Genomic DNA, 23,052 nt, shown 5'->3' with positions numbered 1-23,052 from the left:
TACTCTTAATTCTTTCAATTATAACTCTACCATACACTTTACCAGGTACACTCAACAGACTTATCCCCCTATAATTTTTGCACTCTCTTTTATCCCCTTTGCCTTTATACAAAGGAACTATGCATGCTCTCTGCCAATCCCTAGGTACCTTACCCTCTTCCATACATTTATTAAATAATTGCACCAACCACTCCAAAACTATATCCCCACCTGCTTTTAACATTTCTATCTTTATCCCATCAATCCCGGCTGCCTTACCCCCTTTCATTTTACCTACTGCCTCACGAACTTCCCCCACACTCACAACTGGCTCTTCCTCACTCCTACAAGATGTTATTCCTCCTTGCCCTATACACGAAATCACAGCTTCCCTATCTTCATCAACATTTAACAATTCCTCAAAATATTCCTTCCATCTTCCCAATACCTCTAACTCTCCATTTAATAACTCTCCTCTCCTATTTTTAACTGACAAATCCATTTGTTCTCTAGGCTTTCTTAACTTGTTAATCTCACTCCAAAACTTTTTCTTATTTTCAACAAAATTTGTTGATAACAGCTCACCCACTCTCTCATTTGCTCTCTTTTTACATTGCTTCACCACTCTCTTAACTTCTCTCTTTTTCTCCATATACTCTTCCCTCCTTGCATCACTTCTACTTTGTAAAAACTTCTCATATGCTAACTTTTTCTCCCTTACTACTCTCTTTACATCATCATTCCACCAATCACTCCTCTTCCCTCCTGCACCCACTTTCCTGTAACCACAAACTTCTGCTGAACACTCTAACACTACATTTTTAAACCTACCCCATACCTCTTCGACCCCATTGCCTATGCTCTCATTAGCCCATCTATCCTCCAATAGCTGTTTATATCTTACCCTAACTGCCTCCTCTTTTAGTTTATAAACCTTCACCTCTCTCTTCCCTGATGCTTCTATTCTCCTTGTATCCCATCTACCTTTTACTCTCAGTGTAGCTACAACTAGAAAGTGATCTGATATATCTGTGGCCCCTCTATAAACATGTACATCCTGAAGTCTACTCAACAGTCTTTTATCTACCAATACATAATCCAACAAACTACTGTCATTTCGCCCTACAGCATATCGTGTATACTTATTTATCCTCTTTTTCTTAAAATATGTATTACCTATAACTAAACCCCTTTCTATACAAAGTTCAATCAAAGGGCTCCCATTATCATTTACACCTGGCACCCCAAACTTACCTACCACACCCTCTCTAAAAGTTTCTCCTACTTTAGCACTCAAGTCCCCTACCACAATTACTCTCTCACTTGGTTCAAAGGCTCCTATACATTCACTTAACATCTCCCAAAATCTCTCTCTCTCCTCTGCATTCCTCTCTTCTCCAGGTGCATACACGCTTATTATGACCCACTTCTCGCATCCAACCTTTACTTTAATCCACATAATTCTTGAATTTACACATTCATATTCTCTTTTCTCCTTCCATAACTGATCATTTAACATTACTGCTACCCCTTCCTTTGCTCTAACTCTCTCAGATACTCCAGATTTAATCCCATTTATTTTCCCCCACTGAAACTCTCCTACCCCCTTCAGCTTTGTTTCGCTTAGGGCCAGGACATCCAACTTCTTTTCATTCATAACATCAGCAATCATCTGTTTCTTGTCATCCGCACTACATCCACGCACATTTAAGCAACCCAGTTTTATAAAGTTTTTCTTCTTCTCTTTTTTAGTAATTGTATACAGGAGAAGGGGTTACTAGCCCATTGCTCCCGGCATTTTAGTCGCCTCATACGACACGCATGGCTTACGGAGGAAAGATTCTTTTCCACTTCCCCATGGACAATAGAAGAAATAAAAAAGAACAAGAGCTATTTAGAAAAAGGAGAAAAACCTAGATGTATGTATATATATATATGCATGTGCGTGTCTGTGAAGTGTGACCAAAGTGTAAGTAGGAGTAGCAAGATATCCCTGTTATCTTAGCGTGTTTATGAGACAGAAAAAGAAACCAGCAATCCTACCATCATGCAAAACAGTTACAGGTTTTTGTTTCACAGTCATCTGGCAGGACGGTAGTACTTCCCTGGGTGGTTGCTGTCTACCAACCTACTACCTATATATATATGATCTTACCTATATATATATATATATATATATATATTACACATACACATACGCACACGTACGCGCACACACACTATATGCAAAACAACCACTGTGAAAGAATAGAGTAATTCCAAGCGCTTTCGTGACTTCTCACATTATCAAGGAACTATAGTTCCTTAATAATGTGAGAAGTCACGAAATAGCTTGAAATTCGCTATTCTTTCACAGCGGTTTTTTGCATATTACGATATTACCTGTGATCTTATTGCATATGTATATATTTCGGTCACACACTGAGGCCTTCTTCAACAGGCTGCTGAAGGCGGCATCAGGGAAAAGCCGAAATATAGTGCTCATAGTCTGCTTTAGTGTCTCCATTTGGGTTTGTTTGTGCTATTCCGGAGTGAATATTAATATTTTTGTTTGCGTGGGTAAATGCATATATCCAGACAAGGCCATTTCACATATTTTTGTCTCGGTTATCACATAACAACAAAGTTACACCAGTCATCGTAAGTAAAGGTATACAAAGTTGAAATTATTTTTTATTATCCCACCCAACACGCAAAAATAAAAATATGATTAAAATGCCAACACATTCACTGTATTTACGAATCGGTTATATCCATCATTCATCTTTACGAAGGTGGTAGAGGCACGCAGAAGAGCCAGGAATGTGGCTCGTGTCTCACTTGGCTCAAAATATATCTGACCCTCCACGCACACTCCTCCCAAGGGAATGTGCATATATTTTACTGCAGGAATAATATGCAGGCAATAAATAGTCTTGAAATACTGTGCTATGCTCCTTGCTATTGTGTGTTGACACACACGTGCCCATTCTTTAAAGTTCTTATTTCTGCATACTCAGATGGTACTAATAATATATATATATTATATATATATATATATCACAAAACCCCTGTTTTAACCTGACACTAACAGACACCACAGTACTAACCACCCCCACCACAACACTAACCACCCACACCATAGCACTAACCACCCACACCACAACACTAACCACCCACACCATAGCACTAACCACCCCCACCACAACACTAACCACCCACACCATAGCACTAACCACCCCCACCACAACACTAACCACCCACATCACAGCACTAACCACCAAACCACAGCTCTTTCTAGCTTCACTACACACAACGTAAATGCGTTCGTGGCAGTTAGTATTGATTTTCTCATTCTCTCTGTAATTACTGGTCGCTAACCTGGTTACCGCCTCCAGTCTTTGCATCATCTTCCTTAATTGCTTCTCTGGCTGCGACCACAACGTAAACACCTAATAAGAGATTATATTAATAAATTAATATTATGTATAATATATATATTATATATATATAAATATATATATATATATTATATATATATATATTTATATATATATATATAAATTATATAATAGATATATATATATATATATATATAAAATTTATATATATATATATATATATAATTTATATATATATATATATATATAATTTATATATATATATATATATATATATATATATATATATATATATATATATATATAATTATATATATATATATATATATATATATATATATATATATATATATATATATATATATATATATATATATATGTCGTGCCGAATATGTAAAACTGGTCAATTACCAAGAACTCATTTAAAATTAAGTCCTTTCTAAAATTTTCTCTTATACGTTTAAAGATATATTTTTTTATTAATGTTAATGTAAAAATTTATAATTTTGCACCAAAAGAATCTTAGAAAACTTACCTAACCTTATTATAACAAGAGCAATTTATTTTAGCGTAACCCAACTAAATATATTTTAGATTTGTTTACAATAACTTAATACTAAACAAACACAGTGAAATATATTTTTTTCGTTAGGTTCAGAATGATTTTGGTGAAATTACTGCATACACAAATTTTCGCTTGTCCTATATGGCAAGATGAACGTTGCTATTTAAGCCAAGATCGCAAGTTTTGCCTATTCGGCACGACATTTTATATATATATATATATATATATATATATATATATATATATATATATATATATATATATATATATATATATATATATTTATATTATATATTATATATTATATTTATATATATATATATTTATATATATATATATATATATATATATATATATATATATATATATATATATATATATATATATATATATATATATATATGAGAGCGAATGATATCACAGTGTCGTGCATAACAAAATTTTCTGGAAGGAACGGCTGATGACTAACATTGTAAAATCTCATATCTTGGACAGGAAGGACAGACGTGCGAGTCACACAACAATGATGACGTTCTTTAACGTTATATCTTGCTGTTGAAAATAATCTTGCTATTATCTGGTGTCTTCACGAAGCACGTTTTTTATAATACATGATTTGTTTCTCAAGGAATTCTTTTTGTAGCTTCCGTGGCGGATTGGCAGCTGGTTACTCTCAGCCTCAGGTACTGCAATGTTAACTTCCCGAACTTTCTCGCATATCTCGTCACCCCCACAATCCCCAGTTATCCTCAAAATCTTCCATGATCCTAATGCATGATCATCAATGACACCCATTAGTAAAATCAATAGCCTCTTTTCCCTTCCAAGAACGTTCAATAGTCTTGTTATTCCTATTAGTCACCCATAACCCCTCAGGAGCCCAATTAGTCGTCCCGTTATTCACATGGTCACGAAATAAGGCTTTTGTATCACCCAGCGTCACCCCGTGGTTGCTGACGTCAACCAGCTCGCCTGGAGGACTTGTAGCCTCCAGGACGTCGAAAATCACTGACGTTCCTCATTATCCAACGCATTATTATCCAGGCATCATGTTATCTTGTCTCATGTTTTCAATAGCACTCTTGATTTTCCAGTTACCACAGTTCATTTTATCGCTCTCACAATGGCCCAGTCACTCTCTGACAGGCCAAAAGCAAGGCTTTTGGCCTGTCAGAGAGACTCGTCAGAACATGCCGTTGTTGAAGCAGAGTTTCGCTCTGTGCAGAGTTGTGAAAAGTTAAGCATGTACTGCTACGTATTTTTTTTTCCTTTACTAATGTCCGCGGAACGCCATTTACATCCGTCCCATTCATGTATGACCTTACGATTCCACAGCACATCATCCCTAGCCCAGGAGTCTGACATTTTCAAAAGCCACTTCGCAGCCCAGGAATATGCGGTACACCCAACCCTCTCTTTCCCTCTTCATTAAAGACCTTGTCACCCCTTGGCCTCTCCACCACCAGGAGTCATTAATCATCTCGTGGCCTCATCACCTGGCTCTCCTTCAGGCCAGGGGTCAAGATATCTCAGGCCCCTCTCTCTCACCCTCTATAACCAATATATTTCGAGCAAGGGTCAGGGGAGCTGGTAATAGGCGATAGTCAGGAAAGATTGAAATGATTTCATTTAGATACATAAAAAATAATTTAACTTATAAAAGAAAGGACAAATTATGAGAGATTGATAAATGGTCAAATGGAATTTGAGAAGATGGCAAATAAAAAGAACAAATGATGGAAGATGAGTGATGAATTGATAAGTATGATAGACCACAAACATTTTCACATTGATAAATACCAGCTTGCTGCTATCGTCACTCATTGTTATAAAACGGATATAATCGTAATATAATCAAAATATTCTAAATTCATGTAGTTGTAGTGTAAATCATCCCCATTGCTCGTTCCTAGTCGTAGGCCATAAGTTGCATTAAATTTTGATGCGACTTATGAGGGTTGCCGGGTACTATTGCTCACCCCAAGAGAAGTGGTGCACCTCTACAAGGGAAGAGGCTCATCACTGAGGGAAAGTCGCTCAAACCCTACCACCGCATGAAGGTGAAGTAGAGACATTGAGAAAAAGCAAGGATGGAGATATTGTATAAACTTCGAGACATTAAATAAACATGTATATTTAAGACCAAATCGGTCTGAAGAGTAAAAGTTGAGTCTTGGATCTCCCGGAGGTCATCAAACACTAATAGAATGGAAGTCAATGTTATACACAGTATACACAAAAATCTAATCGACGATCCATCAAAGAGAGAAAAAAAATATTTATTCAACGATCTATTTCTATGGAACTGCAAACTCGTTGCTTACCATATTACCCTCTTTTTAAAATATTAATTATGGAATATTAAAAATATTTTAGGCAAAAACTGGAAGCAAATCTGTTAAAGTTTAATTACAACTGACATCACTTCTTTCCACATTTATTTGCATTTAAGAGAAAATCTTAGTGATTAGAGTTCCGAGTCGGTCAAGATACGGACCAGCTCGACTTTGACTCCGGCAGAGTATTTTATTCTGGGAATCGATATCAACAGCGGATTTGTACACTGAAAACCTACTCTTGGCACAAAACTCCTCGACAACTTACTGCCAATCGTAACTGCATACTTTACGAGTCTCATACGACAGTAAAAGGTCTCTCCAGACTATCCGACAGCTCTTCGTGCCACACAAGTCTCTCCTTGATAAAATCTTGCGAGATGTTTTCATTAGTGAACTTCGACTAATCCCAACTTGAGCCGCCAGCTAAGAACTTTGCAATCTTCACCCACTTTTGCTAATTAAAAGGTTGTTCACCGAGTGTGTGTGGAGCAGCGGCAGCTGAAGCACATTAGACAACATGGACTCTCAGTATCTGACAAGACACCGTAATTAACGCCAGAATTATTCAGTCGCGAGAAACTACGATAAACAGATTTTCTTAATTCAGTGCTTGAGTTCAGACACATTAAGTGTCGATGTAAGTAAAAATGCTAGAAATGTACGCCATGCTTCAAGAGAAACTCGCACTTTGGACAATAACCTTATGACGACGTTTCGGCCATTGCAAGATCACCGTTAAGTCACAAATGGGGCAACAAAAGTAGAAAAGGCCAAAAAAAACCACAAGGTTCCTCTGGTAAGTGCGGATTTTTAGTGACCTGTCCCACCCACGGGTTTTTAATTTAATCTTTACATGCATTATGTTACAAATTTAAGAAACATTTACTAGTCACATCTTGTTACCAAAAAACCATATTAACTTCATTACCATGAAATCAACAATTTTATTATTTTTAAATTATCAACCAAAAAAAAACCTGACCAACTCAAAATCCAAAAGCAACGAGCATCACCTTAAGATCATTACTTTTTAATGCTTTTATTGATGTTATGAAATAAATAGCTTATATATTTTTCAGCCAGAAAACTGCGCGTTTAAAACTTTATTTATATTGATTTAAAAAATATCAGAAATTTATCTAATATTTATTTAAAGGAATGTACACAATAAAACAGTTTGATATAATCTGAGATGCAGTAAATTTTCAGCGTAACTCAGTTTATTTAATAAATGGAACAACTAATATACAGTATATTAATCACTTAAATGACTTAACGTCTTATATATGTGAAAAATAATGTTAGATAAGTTTTTCTCCTCCCTTACTATCCTAGTACTAAGTTTTTCTCCTCCCTTACTATACTAGTACTAAGTTTTTCTCCTCCCGTACTATCCTAGTACTAAGTTTTTCTCCTCCCTTACTATCCTAGTACTAAGTTTTTCTCCTCCCTTACTATCCTAGTACTAAGTTTTTCTCCTCCCTTACTATCCTAGTACTAAGTTTTTCTCCTCCCTTACTATCCTAGTACTAAGTTTTTCTCCTCCCTTACTATCCTAGTACTAAGTTTTTCTCCTCCCTTACTATCCTAATACTAAGTTTTTCTCCTCCCTTACTATCCTAATACTAAGTTTTTCTCCTCCCTTACTATCATAATACTAAGTTTTTCTCCTCCCTTACTATCCTAATACTAAGTTCTTCTCCTCCCTTACTATCCTAATACTAAGTTTTTCTCCTCCCTTACTATCCTAGTACTAAGTTTTTCTCCTCCCTTACCATAATAACAACCCGCCTGCCTGCCTGCCAATTCATTCATTCCTCTCTCTCTCTCTCCCCTCAGGGAAGGTTCCTTGATGTTGGTGAGGGGCTCTTGATTTAGGGAATTGGATCTGTGCTCCAGTTCTCCGAATTAAGCCTGAATGCCTTCCATATTCCCCCCCCCAGGCGCTGTATAATCCTACGGGTTTAGCGCTTCCCCTTGATTATAATAATAATAATCCTCTCTCTCTCTCTCTCTCTCTCTCTCTCTCTCTCTCTCTCACACATCCTCCCTTCCTCTATCTTTCTTTTCTTTCTCTCCTTCAGGTCTTCCTTCTCCGTCACCTCCTACTCCTAGTCTTCCATCTTTTTATTTCACAATAGAGAAAAACAAAAGGGATTTATACTGAATTTTTTGTACAGGAAAAGAATTCTTAAGCAGTGACTCAAAGCACAACAGTTAGGCCCTTATGGAATTACGAGTATAATTGAGTGGGTGGACCCAGCAGCTGCAGCATAAAGGAACTATGACCTGTTTGGGTGTGGATGTACTGAGGGCCAAGAGCTAGAGCCTCTCCCATTAACACTCCGTAAGGATTTCTACGCCCCTCGAACACATTATCAACGTCAGGGCTGGTGGCTAAAGCTCTCGTTTCACACACGGAGGGCCCGGGTTCGATTCCCGGCGGATGGAAACATTTAGACGTGTTTCCTTACACCTGTTGTCCTGTTCACCTAGAAGCAAATAGGTACCTGGGTGTTAGTCGACTGGTGTGTGTCGCATCCTGGGGGACAAGATTTGAGGACCACGGTGGAAATAAGTTAGACAGTCCTCGATGACACACTGACTTTCTTGGGTTATCCTGGATGGCTAACAGCCCGGGATTAAAAATCCGAACGAAATCTTATCTTATCAGCAGTCCCGAACTCCTGTCGCCTGGAGTCAGGTGGCAATGACTAACGTACAACAATGGACTGGTGATGGAGGCTAACGTACGATAACGGATAGATGACGAACACCAACGTACACTTAAGTACCTATTTTCCTAGAATACATTACACATGACCTCACCTAAATTTCCAGACAATCCCTTTAAACCAACCTCTGTTTTACTGTGATTCAAGACAGTCGGTAAACCAACTGCCGTGATGCTTGAGCAGTCTGCGCTGCAGTACCCAGCTTTCTACTCGTGCAAGCCCTTCTGGTTTAGCGCTAGAATTATGGGGGATATGATCGAGGTGTACAAATGGAAAACAAGAATAAATAAAGGGGATGTAAATAGCGTGCTGAAAATTTCCAGCCAAGACAGGACTCGCAGCAATGGTTTCAAGTTGGAAAAATTTAGATTCAGGAAGGATATAGGAAAGCACTGGTTTGGTAATAGAGTTGTGGATGAGTGGAACAAACTCCCGAGTACAGTTATTCAGGCTAAAACGTTGTGTAGTTTTAAAAATAGGTTAGATAAATACGTGAGTGGGTGTGGGTGGGTGTGAGTTGGACCTGACTAGCTTGTGCTGCTGGGTCTGGTGCCGTGCACCTTCCTTGAGTGGAGTTGACCAGACTGGGTGGGTCATTGGGCTAATCCGGGGGGAAAGACATGGACCTGCTCCGCATGGGTCAGTAGGCCTGTTGCAGTGTTGCTTCTTTCTCATGTTCTTATGTTCTTATAATAATAATAATAATAATAATAATAATAATAATAATCTACTCGTGCATACCACAGTCTCGCCTTTAGGCATTACTGCATTTATTGATACCACATATAGAACAATTAGTTAAATATGCATTTCCAACCTCACGAAAACATCTTGTGTATAGAAATGGGTTTTAGAATAATAGATAGGAAAGAAAATATGTTGACATTAGAAGCTGCTACAACTTTATATTGTATAGTTCTAGGAGTTTACATTCCTAAAAATTTTTTTGTGTTTCCTGAGGAGCATCCTTTAAACTTCGTATACGATATTACATAATAAAGTATACCATTTATCAAAGATGGGGTGGTAAGAGAAGGGGACTATTCAAAAAGGCCTTAGGGAGAAATTCAAATACGTTTCCTCTAAGCCCTTTATTTACTTTTCCGAGTATATTAGTCCCACAATTTGCATGACTATATTCCATACTGATAAAGCCATTGGATGGGGAAACGTCTACAGTAAAGATACCGGTATGTATTTAATTCATTTATATATATATGTATATATATATGTATATATATATATATATATATATATATATATATATATATATATATATATATAATGATATTAATAATCTCTCTCGCTCGCGGGCATCTCAAAATAGGGAAAGTGAAGCGACACGTTGCACGCTCTGCAGAAGTCTCACAGCTCTCTGGTAAAAGCTGCGACGAACTTGGGCTTTGCACTATAACATCAAAGAGATGTACCAGTGTTTCATAAGGATCAAAGGCAAACTGTTCTCCACTTGGCTTGGTGGAATTCCACTTGAAGCTCCTCCAGAGAACATGATAGTGCGGCTCCGGAGAGAGAGTGAGAAAGGTGGGTCATGACAGAAGGTCAACCAAGTGAAAGCCAAGTCATCAGCAACAGTGTGTGGCGGCACAAGGTCTCTCACCTGTTTAAGACGCAAGACAATGTCACACAACTACTGAAGATAACAAACAAGATCAGATACCTCTTGGGGAAGTTAAATAGGATTAGAGACCTCTTTAAGACAAGAGATAAAACCAGATTCCTTCCGAAGATAATCGGATACTATCAGACACTTGGAAAACATTGGAAGACATACCTCTTGAAAACCAAACAAGGTCAAACATGAAAGTAAATGGTTCAAGGAACCGACAGGATGAAAAATTAGTCACTTGTGCAACACCTATTTTTATTGTGGAAACGCTTCGTCTCAAGTGGCTTCCTTATTCCAATCAGGATTAGTTGACTGATTACATTGACTCTAGACTAAGGATTGATTACCTTAAACTCCTTCTGGTCTTCAACCATCCTTCTCTTTATTGGACTGAGGAAGGGAAGCCACGGGTTGGCGAAACGTTTCCACAAAAATACGCAAGTGTTACACAAGTGTCTAATTTACCAGTGTCAGATCTTGAAGACTGATAAGATTCCATACTTCATGAGAATATTAGAAGTAAAGAGCTCGAAGTGAGTACCATCTTAAAGAGATCAAGTGGCAGCGTCTGTCGTGCTAGCTGCTTAGAGTTACGACTCACAGACTGAAATTTTTTTTTAAAACTATGGCCAGTACGAACTACAGGTATAAACCTTAAGGAAACGAATCACTAAGGCCATACACGCCCAAAAAAATGTAAAGAAAGGTATTTTGAGAAGGCTAATCTGAAGCGATATTATTAAAAATTAAAATATATGGTTGGAAAGAATTTACATAAAACTCTGGATAAGAGCTTCAGAATATTAAACGTGGAAAGGCTTGGAAAAACATTTTTTTTCATGGACAGTATAAAGGTTGTGATGAATGGTTTTGAAAACCGACAAGTTGAAGAATTGAGACACTTATGCAACACATGGGAATCTTTATTGAAGAAACGTTTCGCCACACAGTGGCTTCATCAGTCCAATACAAAGTAGAAATGGGTAAGGAGAGTAGAAGTATGAGGTAATCAGTCCCTCAACCTGGATTCGATGTGTTCAGTCCATCACTTACTACAAGAGTGATGGACTGAACACATCGAATCCAGGTTGAGGGACTGATTACCTCATACTTCTACTCTCCTTACCCATTTCTACTTTGTATTGGACTGATGAAGCCACTGTGTGGCGAAACGTTTCTTCAATAAAGATTCCCATGTGTTGCATGAGTGTTTCAATTCTTCAGTATAAAGGTTATAATAATATATATATCGATAACTTGCGACAACATTATAACCATAGAGAAGCACTAAACCTGTAAGTCATGCAGAGCCTGGAGAATGGGAGATAAGGCGAGAATGGGAGGATATCCCTAATTCCATGGCTCAGGAGCTTGTAACAAGATACTCGCAGTCTAATATTAATGTTGTACAAGAATGGTATACAATACCGACAAGATGAAATTGAGACACATGTGCAACATCTGGGTATCTTTATTGTAGACGTTTCGCCATCCAGTGGCTTTATCAATACAAATTCCAGGACATAACTTGAAGACAGGAGAACTATGTACAGAAGATGAGCACCGTAGGTGCTCTTCGCACCTACTGCTAGGTTGAGGGACTGATTACCTCATCTTCTGTACATAGTTCTCCTGTCTTCAAGTTATGTCCTGGAATTTGTATTGATAAAGCCACTGGATGGCGAAACGTCTACAATAAAGGTATCCAGATGTTGCACATGTGTCTCAATTTCATCAATATTAATGTTAAAACTAAAAGTAATTTATACACGTGGACATAAACAGAGGCACCAACCAGGGTATCCTCCAGCAGTGGTAAACTGCACTCGTATAAGACTGACACAGATGGGAATAGAATAATATATTAACCAGAATTTTCAGGAACTGTATGGTTTGAATTATGATTTAATAGAATTATCTCTTAAAGAGAGATCACAGAAAACTGTTAAGTGGATTTATGTTCCATTGATGAGCTGTTGTTCGTACAGGTTAAGTGGAGCTGGGTTAAGCAAAGGAGCTGCAGCTTCTTAGAGGAATCATCCCCAGGACAATTAAGAAGTTACTAGTAATACCAATCTCAACGAACGGAAACTGGTCTGCAAGAAAGTACTAAATTTTAAGAAACTGCTATCGATACTCGTTCTATTTGTATTTTAGCAAATGTTTTGCCACTTCGCTTCAGGGACCACATATTGGACGCACCTGTTGCACAGTACAATAATATGGGTTAGCTGGAAATTACAGATTTATTACAAGTATGAAGTCCATCCTGGCGGAAAGTGAAAGAGAAGTATCGCTTTCGTGCCCACTGTGTAACTATCATTTACAGATTAAGTTAGCAGCCTACTGTTGACGTACGAAATAAAAATCAAACACGGGATGTGTTACATCCATTTATCTTCGAAGTACAACTAAGGTTACACAAGAACATAAGAAAGGAGGATCACTGCAGCAGGTCTGTTGGCCCATACTAGGCAGGTCCTTTACAATCCATCCCACTAACAAAACATTTGCCCAGCCTAATTTTCAATGCCACCCAAGAAATAAGCTCTGATAACTATCCACTCATTTGCAAGTCCCACTCAAATCCAACCCCTCTCACTCATATATTTATCCAACCTAAATTTGAAACTACCCAAAGTCCTAGCCTCAATAACCCAACTAGGAAGACGGTTCCTTCCTCTCCACATTAATCAGCAGATCCTATACAGGTGGTAAATGATCTTGTGATACCCACAAACTGTGCAAAGGGATACTTGTCTACGGTTCAGGACATTTATTAAAAGGAAACGTTTCACCAAGAGTGGCTTCACTAGTCCATAAAAAAACCAGTCATGATGAAACCACTCTTGGTAACACTACACAAGTGTCCTTTTCCATAGATCGTGTACAAGCCTCGTCTGTAGCAACTCCCAACCTGGAGGTCTCCTCTCTCCTCGGCTCCTCTAACAGACGGAAAAAAGTATGGTCTTGTGTGTCTCTCACGGGTGCAGCACTTCAGAGAATAAAAATAATTTGCTCCGCTCAGTAAAATACGTCAATTGTAAAACAAAAACCGTAAAGCGCAGTAAAACAAGTTCTCTATTAAATACAGCATAAACACTGTATTTAAATACAATATAAACTGTATAAATACAATATAAATACACAGTAAAACACTGAAAAAAAAGTAGTGTAAAAAGAGACAAAATATGCTCTTCTCCCGCAGGCAATCGTGCACCAAATCGCAGTGAGAATCCTCCAGTAATCCTGCAACAGGACTCTTTCAACGTTCCCGAGAGATCCAGGAAGATTTTAGGATGTTCAGCTCCCCTCCTTCCTCCATTCCTCCATGGCCGGGAGATCCTCCCTCTCTCAGCAGTGGCTGAGAAGCACCAGAAAACGTTCAAATCTGCACGAGTATGACTCGATGTGGGAGAATGTGTTGATTTCCCTTCATCTCCTTCCCATCTCTCACTTCGTCTCCTTCCCATCTCTCACTTCGTCTCCTTCCCATCTCTCACTTCGTCTCCTTCCCATCTCTCACTTCGTCTCCTTCCCATCTCTCACTTCGTCTCCTTCCCATCTCTCACTTCGTCTCCTTCCCATCTCTCACTTCGTCTCCTTCCCATCTCTCACTTCGTCTCCTTCCCATCTCTCACTTCGTCTCCTTCCCATCTCTCACTTCGTCTCCTTCCCATCTCTCACTTCGTCTCCTTCCCATCTCTTAAGAGCAATGGAGAACTATGGAACAATCATCAGGAACAATTAGAGAAATATTACCGTTCATAATGGATCAGTCATTAGGAACAATGAGGGAACAATCATCAGGAACAATGAGGGAAGAATCATCAGGAACAATGAGGGAACAATCAAGAACAATGAGGTATCAGGAACAATGAGGTAACAATCAGGAACAATGAGGGAACAATCAGGAACAATGAGAGAACAATCAGGAACAATGAGGGAACAATCAGGAACACTGAGGTAACAATCAGGAACACTGAGGTAACATTCAGGAACACTGAGGTAACATTCAGGAACACTGAGGTAACAATCAGGAACACTGAGGTAACAATCAGGAACACTGAGGTAACATTCAGGAACACTGAGGTAGCAATCAGGAACACTGAGGTAACAATCAGGAACACTGAGGTAACAATCAGGAACAATGAGGGAACAATCAGGAACAACGAGAGAACAATCAGGAACAATGAGGGAACAATCAGGAACACTGAGGTAACAATCACCAGGAACAATTAGACTACTATTACCATTTATGAAGGATCAATTATTAATTTTTATTGGGTTTTCAGAAAGTCAGCCAGTTATGACTTGCTTGTGGAGTATAATAATTTGACAATAATTGATTTAAAGATCTAACTTACAGCGCGTATTTCAGATGGTGGGCGTGGGTGGCGTGGTGGAGGTGGGGGCGTGGTGCTTGTTGACGTGGGCGGCGGGCGTGGCCTGTCAGAGGGCGCCCTGCTACCAGTGTGAGTGGTACAGAGAGCGACACCCGCACTCCAGTCCCTACACTGCGGTAAGTACACTCTAGCTCTTCTCAAAAGCATCTGTTCGAAAATTACTTAAAAAAAAACAGTTATATTCTATACGAAACACGAAATGCCTCTGCGTTATCATGTAAAAGTATTGGCAGCAGCTTGTTCCTCCGTCCGCTTTTCACGTTGCTTGATCTGACGTTGTTGTCCTCGTGCCGTCCTCTAGTCGAGCTCTGAATCCAAAATTTGTAGGTGATGCTGTGCATTTTTGTCTATCGATCCTCCAGGTCTGTTACGTGCAAAAATATCTTTTGTTTTCTTCATTCGTACGTTGCAGGATCATTTTTGTATATGATATGCCATTATCCTCAATCCACAAGAGAACATCCGTCTCAACTGAATTCTGTAGGTCCTCCCCTCACTGGTTGTGTCTGCACTACACCACTGTTGACATGCTTGGTCGTATGTTGCAATGAGCAGTGACTGCACTATGTCACTGTCAACACGCTTGGTCGTATGTTGCACTGAGCAGTGACTGCAGTATGCCACTGTCGACATGCTTGGTCGTATGTTGCACTGAGCAGTGACTGCAGTATGTCACTGTCGACATGCTTGGTCGCATGTTGTACTGAGCAGTGATTGCACAGTCCCCGCCTTCCACAGTCAGGGTCAAAACTATTTGTTTACAATGAGAATAGGTTCTTTTGTTTTCATGCATTTTTGGATATCAATAATTGCAAGCATGTAAAAGTACAGATATGCTTAATAATAACCCACATGGAGTCAGAAACACAGGAGGTTGATTGATCTGTATATTTCGACCCCCTTCTGGGTTCTTTTTCAGAAGGGGGTCGACGTATACAGATAAATCAACCTCCTGTGTTTCTGACTCCATATTGGTTATTACTGAACACTGACGAGTGTACATTACACTTTAGTTATGCAAGTACAGATATGTTAATACCGAAAGATTGTGTAGGTAAAACACACACGAATAATTATGACATTTTCTGAAGGAATCGTTTCGCCACTGTATCGATACATCTACTTCAATATTACAAGTGAATTTTTTTGCCAGTAAAATAAGAGATATTCTTGGCGTATGGGATGTCATCCACACCAGTTGATGTGTAAGAAAAGGACGAGTCTTGCCTTCGGTTTTCTCTGGAAAAAAGAATATTTTTAACTCTTCCCTCCAGCTGATGACAAGCTCATGACGCAAGACTTATGATCTACGTCATCTGTCGAAGGACGTAAATCATGATGTATCCTGCACGCCAGCATAACATACAGCGAACACATCACACATAACACGTAGACAAATGATATGTCGTGTGTCTTTCAAAGCTGGAACAACCATGAACTCTAGTCTTCAGATTTATTTTCACACTTGGGACACATGAGTAATAATTTATGACACATAATGAACCAACATTGAAGGTGAACTTAGCTCTGCTGGCTCGATGCTTCACTTATCCAATGATGTAATAGTCGCTCCTGTGATAAAGTGTAGGCAGCTCTTCTCCCACTGGACTAAACGATATTCATCACAATGACCCAGTTCGAGAACAGAGTGAAGACCTCAGTAAAAAAAAGTAAGTGAAATACTCTATAAACTCGTCCACGCTCACACACACACACACTCACGCAATCACACACACACACTCACGCAATCACACCCACACACACAAACACACCCACAAACACACCCACACACAAACACAGACGTAAACACACAACGGCATTTTCTCCACAGCTGAAGACACTTTTGCAGGATCTCAAATTGATTAATACTGAAAGATAAAAGTAACTGGACGAGAACTTCTCTCTCACAGCAACAGTGTTTACACTTCTTCAGTGAAAATGCTGAACCTCTAACGATGGACGCGGTCCATGATACTCCTCCATGCAAGAAATGCCCATCCCCCCCCCCCCAAGTCACCGACTGACGTCGCTACCTCTTGATGACGTGTCCGAACTTCTGACAGCAAAAAAAAAAAAAGAAACTTCTCCGAAAGGGAAACATGTGTGTTGATCTTTAACCTGAGCGAGGCGGCCCGAAGCCCTTCATGAAGAACTAACTTGTCAAATATTAAAATGAAAAATTTGTCATGTCACTCGGCCTGTTAACATTTTTCTCCTGTAGCTGAAGAATTAGACAGATGTGTGACATCTAGGTATCTTTATTTGTAGGCGTTTCGCCATCCAGCGGCTTTATCAATACGAGGACAAAGTGAAGATTGTAGAACTATAAACAATAGATGAGGAAATCAATCCCTCGGCCTTGGAGACGGTGATGAGCACCATAGTCTTGAAGAATCTGAAGCACAGGCGCTTATATACTGGCATCTGGTGCAGGACGTACAGCAGACAAATGTATTGTCACTGGTAGGTGGGATTCCCCAGTGGAAGTAGATCATACCCAAGGGATGGTTCGGCATTGTTTCTTCCTATCTCTTCCTTCCGTCTTCCCTTCATTTTCGCCTTCCTCTCCTTCCTTCTTTTTCACCGGGGGCTGTGTTTACACCAGGTCTCTGCGAGACACCACATACAAACTTTTCCCACAGCTGAACCAAACACACCAGACTGCTAAACTGCAAAACCACTGACGGTCACACGCTATGTTTCTTCTAACTATAAGCCTAGAGAGTCACGCGCTATATTTCATCTAACTGTAAACGGAATTTCACTCGCTATACTTCTAACTAAGTGACACTCGCTATATTTTGCTCTCCTGACTTTTGTTTAAGGAACACTGCAGGAAGAGCGTGAATGCGGGTACAGGAATCTCTATACTCAAGAGCAATTCAGCCGTATAATTTGCAGCAAGAGCATTCAGAAGCATACTTGTTGAAATCTTGGATTACATATTGTAAGAGAAGTTATTTAAGCCAGAGCAAATGTAAGCGGAATGATGTTGGCTGTTTTTCTACATAATCGGTTTAATTTTCCAAATCATCTGATGAAAGAAGTGGAGCTGGTGGTTGTGAAATTAATATCATAAGCTTAACACCAACTATACCACCTTAACAACGAGGGGGTTAAAATCCCCTTCAACACGCCACACCTTAACCGTGTGTGTCGTATGTCCCTTCTCTCTACGACGACCACGGGTAGTAACCCTCCCCATTACCTTACGGAAAAGGTCGTAGCTGCCATCCTTCTCACCCCACTAAACACTTCACAAAAGTGACGATATTAATGCCCTACTGAAGTCTCCCAGGTGAGATTGACAGATTTCAACACTTTGTACGAGTCCCGTCCTGCGTGATGGAATGTGTCAGGGAAAACAGCTGGATTTTTGTTCCCATTCTGTAACCATATAGAATATAGTAGCAGCACACTGCAGATCTATCTAATGTTGCTTAATTTATAAAACCTAACTTGAAAATACGACTAAAAGAAATATTAAATACACTGAATTATAAATGCCCTGTAGAGTTATCCAAGACATTAGTGAAAAAACTAATAATGGTTATTAATCATAACCATGAATTTTAAAGAGGTAGACCAGTAAGCCAGCGGAAGTCCTCGGTCAGATAACCAAAAGCTCCAGCTGTGGGTTATCATATGACTAAAACCCACGTCAGCAAACACTTGTCCTGTTTCCTGACAAACGTTATAACTTAGTGAAATAGTTCTGTGTGCCTCAGTTAAATCTAATAAGAAAAGATTAAAGAATTTCTGTATCTTCTCATTGTAAAAAAAAATTTTTAATTTATAATACAAGGTTTGCGTATTGTGTGGAATAAGACACTTAGGTACAGTTCAGGGCATTTATTACAGGAAACGTTTCGCCACGAGTGACTTCTTCAAACGAAACAAGCGAAACGTTTCCTTTAATAAATGTCCTGAACTGTAAGTAAGTGTCTTTTCCCATATCTTGTTGGCAAAACTTTCTCTGTTTACGTATTGTGAACGAGAGGCGGAGCATTACAGTCACTGTACAGCGTCAAGGCCGCGAAGGGCTACACACTGCCTAAGTAATGGAAGATAATCAGAGTTTATCCAAGGGTAGGGTAGCCTCAGTTCCTTGGATCAAGAGCACCTTCGCCAGCATCAAAGCACCCCTTGAAGGGATGAGCAAGGGAAGAGCGGCCAGCTCTCCGGAGGGAATTGTCCAGGAAGGAGCGACCACTGGAGCTGTACCGTCACTGCAACTGACCTCCACTCAATTATTCACACTGTGAATAATACAAGGGGCGGCAAATTGCCCCATAGTGTTGGCGGAAGACTACAAGTAATAGGATGTTTGTGTTACTCCATGAGAGCAGTATCAATTCCTTGGCTCAAGAGCCCTTCGCCAGCATCGTCTCCTCCCTTGAAGAGTGCAACCCTTCAAGAGAGGAGACAAGTGGTATATACACATTGATATACTCATATACACAGAAAAGCTAAATTCATTGAGTTCAGATTCAGTCCCAGGAGGGTAATTATATATAATACAGACACGATGAATAAAAAAGAAGATACAGAGTAATGAGATCATTAATCGACAACATTTAACCTAATCACAAATGCATTTAACCTAATCACAAATACATGGCTAAAGAGTGATGGGTTTAAGAAAAATCTGTCCTGCATGGGCGAGCAGGCCTGCTGCAGTGTTACTCTATACTATAACGTCTTTATGCGGTATACCGATCAAAGAGTTTCCTGAACAGAGGCTCACCTAGGTTGCCGTAGCTGTTGTTCTAGTTATTGGAACGTAAAAATGGAAGAACATTACAGCAAGTCTACTTGTCCATACTAGGCAGGTCCTTCAAATTGTTGGGTGTGCTTATGAGTGGTGATTCCAAGATCCTGCGTCTCTGGATGTCTTTCTTCTTGGCGACGAGTAGACAGCCTTGTGGAAGATTTCGTGTAAAAACAAGTCGCTCGTTCTGCTGCCGTACTGGTGTTCAGAAATGAGTGGATATGTCTGGAAGTTTCTCTCATGTATATTTTGTCACAATCCATGCAAGGGGTTGTATACCCCAGGAGTCCATGGACTGAACCTGTTGGTACTGCCCTGTACTAATAATATCCTTAACGTCCTTACTAGTGATGCTCTTCCTTAAAAAGGACGTCACCAGTAAGAGATGGGGCGAACCAGCTAAGATAGACGGTATGACCGCACCAACTAAGAGACGGGATGAGTTGGCTGGAGAAAAGACATAATTACAATATTTACATATTATATACAATTATAGGCTCCGTATAATAACCATAGCCCCACCAAAATTCATCATCTTTCACATAAAGCCTAACGCCGACACGATGGGTCATTAAGGCTTCGTTTAACCTGTTCATCATATGTCCAGTATACTCTAATCCTTAAAACGGGGATTAGAATAAACTCTCAGGGTATATACACATGCATTCACCCCTCGGTATACATATACTCTTTAATAAAGAGAAAAAATTGCATGATCACGATTGCAAACCACCCAGAGAAGGATAACTTTCTCTGATCGTGTAGTGACAAACGAAGAGAAGAGATGGGGCCAGGAAGCTGTGACTCCACCCTTGCAACCACAAATAGGTGAGTACATCTAGTTGGGATACGGAGTACCAAACAGTTACTTTGTTATTCTTGTGTTCAACTGCATTAGAGGCTTGCGAAGATGTACCTTGATGGGCACTGATACGCGTCTCAGCTCCTGAACTAGCTTTTTCATTATTACTAGGCGAGGTGAAGTGCTAAGCCCGTGATGGTCGTTCTGCACAAGAACTGGTGGAGGCTTGATCCTCAGTTGCAGTTCAGGCTAGAGGAAGAGTATGAGAGACTTCAGCAGGTGCCTCTGCCGCTCAATCAGACTTCAGCAGCAGCCCCTGCCGCCCAAACGCCTCAGACAGGACAAGACAAACGACAGCAACATTTCTCCACAAACTTTACGAGGGTAATAATCGTCGAAATACTTTCGACAGCAGGTGGGTAAGACTTGAGTGGCGTTATTGAGGTATCCCTTGGCGCTCTCTTTAATGGTGTATCCCTGGCCATTAAATTATAATGAATCCTTTATTGTCTCAGTGAAAGTGGATATTTATTTACCAGCCCGGTTAATTACCTTATCAAAATTCCGGAGTAATTAAATTAAGCACATCTCTATAGCTTCGGTTAATGAATTATTATATTAAAGAACAATGAATTCCCAAGAGACTTAAATAATTCTCAAATAGGTGGTTTTTATGGTGGTCGTATTATGCGAGGAAAGGAGAGCTGGTCCGGGACCAGGCTGCGGGGGCGTTAACCCCTGGAAACGGTCTTCAGGTGCTTCACATTTCCAGTAGATGTTTACTTAAGTGTGTGGAACAGTTAGGCGCGTCTTCAGTATGTTCACCTACTGTTTAAGGGGGGAGGAAGCATTTCCAGGAAATTTAACAATCGTCTCTAGGTTATTTATTATATTATCACACTGGCCGATTCCCACCAAGGCAGGGTGGCCCGAAAAAGAAAAACTTTCACCATCATTCACTCCATCACTGTCTTGCCAGAAGGGTGCTTTACACTACAGTTTTTAAACTGCAACATTAACACCCCTCCTTCAGAGTGCAGGCACTGTACTTCAGATCTCCAGAACTCAAGTCCGGCCTGCCGGTTTCCCTGAATCCCTTCATAAATGTTACTTTGCTCACACTCCAACAGCACGTCAAGATTAATTTCTCTTAAATTAATCGATAGTCTCTCCTCACGAAAGACATTTTGCTTGACCATCAAGCAAACACATTCGAGTGTATCAGATCCACGTTTTGGGAAGAGAGCAAGATTTTTTTTTTATTTTTTGTAGTTTGATGTGATGTTGATGTGCGAACACGGTGATATCCCTGAAGGGATTCTGGAAAACTGATTAGTCACAAATGAGCTTTGGAGGTAGAAAGGGCGGTGTCTACACTCACAAGGATGGGCGAGAATGTTAGTGTTCGGTTCAACATTGGCTCGTCACATCCGTACACTTCTGGAAAGGCAGCTACAGTGATGGTTAATGTGATATATACTTCGGGTCGTCCTGCCTTGGTGAGAAGCGGCCAGCGGGTAGAACGAGCTACACGATAGTCCTTAGTTTAGGTAGATAATTTAAGTGTGGACTTCCAAGTCCTCTGCTACCTGGCCTTCCCAATGTTCACGAGCAGTTGAAGGCCTATGGATTATTCTCCAAGGCCCAGTCCTGGACCAGACTTTTCTTTTAACGAAACTCCGCCTTTCTTCCCTTCCTTGCTGACAGATTCGACTAAAGTGTAACAAATAGTAACATAATGCATAAGTATAAGGTACAACAAGCAGAGTTGGCAAGCATGAGTAGCAAGTTGGCAGTCATCACAATCTTCAGAACAACTCTTTTTGGCGTCGCTTGACACTGTAATAAATGTTAAATGCACAATTTCTATACGTTAAATTAGTTCACTATGCATAAAAAATCATTAGGGAACACAAAGCCAGACTCAAAAAAAAAAAAAACGCATAGTCCAAGAGGGACTGACGTTACAGGACAGCCACACACATTTTGATGGAAGAGAAACTCGCACATACACACACCTTTAGGAGTGAAGAAACACCTTGGAGGGGTACAATACACCTCGAGCAACTACGAAACACTGTTAAGGAGGGGAGAAAGAAAGCTAGGAAGAAACGCACGTTAAAGGTAGGGAGAAACACCCTGAAGGAAGTTTCCCAAGGTCCCAACAGGGATCCAGATAAATAAAAAAAAACTAAGCAAAGATTCCAAAACTGTTGGTAAAAAATTACGTTAAAGAGTCAGCTTCACGCCACAAGCTACACAGGGTGGCAGGAGCATCTGCAGGCAGATAACTATGGATGAGATGTGGTGTGCCCGATCCTCAGTTTATAAAGAATCATCTCAAATGATGAGTCCTTGTTGAACCGTGTATTATATCTTGTTGCTCATCTGAAGGGTGAACCAGGTCTGTTTGCAGTGAGATCAGTTTGTTTATCGTAAGTATTCTGT

General features: G+C 39.8%; 1 protein-coding gene and 1 long non-coding RNA gene across 2 annotated transcripts in view; one reads left to right on the top strand and one right to left on the bottom strand.

Annotated features, from left to right (window-relative positions):
• The window catches only part of LOC128696283 (CCN family member 2-like), a 183,299-nt gene that overhangs the window by 113,524 nt on the left and 46,723 nt on the right, over positions 1-23,052 (top strand). Inside the window, exon 2 of the mRNA XM_053787456.2 lies at positions 15,007-15,147. Within this exon, the coding sequence (XP_053643431.1) occupies positions 15,007-15,147 (141 nt within the window). The remainder of the gene's footprint in view (positions 1-15,006; positions 15,148-23,052) is intronic.
• LOC138853760 (uncharacterized) overlaps positions 1-23,052 on the bottom strand; it is a 265,120-nt gene that overhangs the window by 229,745 nt on the left and 12,323 nt on the right. The gene's annotated exons all lie outside the window — the stretch shown is intronic.

Source organism: Cherax quadricarinatus, chromosome 39, assembly GCF_038502225.1.
Source record: "Cherax quadricarinatus isolate ZL_2023a chromosome 39, ASM3850222v1, whole genome shotgun sequence".
In the NCBI taxonomy this organism is placed as follows: domain Eukaryota; kingdom Metazoa; phylum Arthropoda; class Malacostraca; order Decapoda; family Parastacidae; genus Cherax; species Cherax quadricarinatus.
The sequence above is the reverse complement of the archived record's forward strand: the minus strand, read 5'-3'. Positions and strand labels throughout refer to the sequence as shown.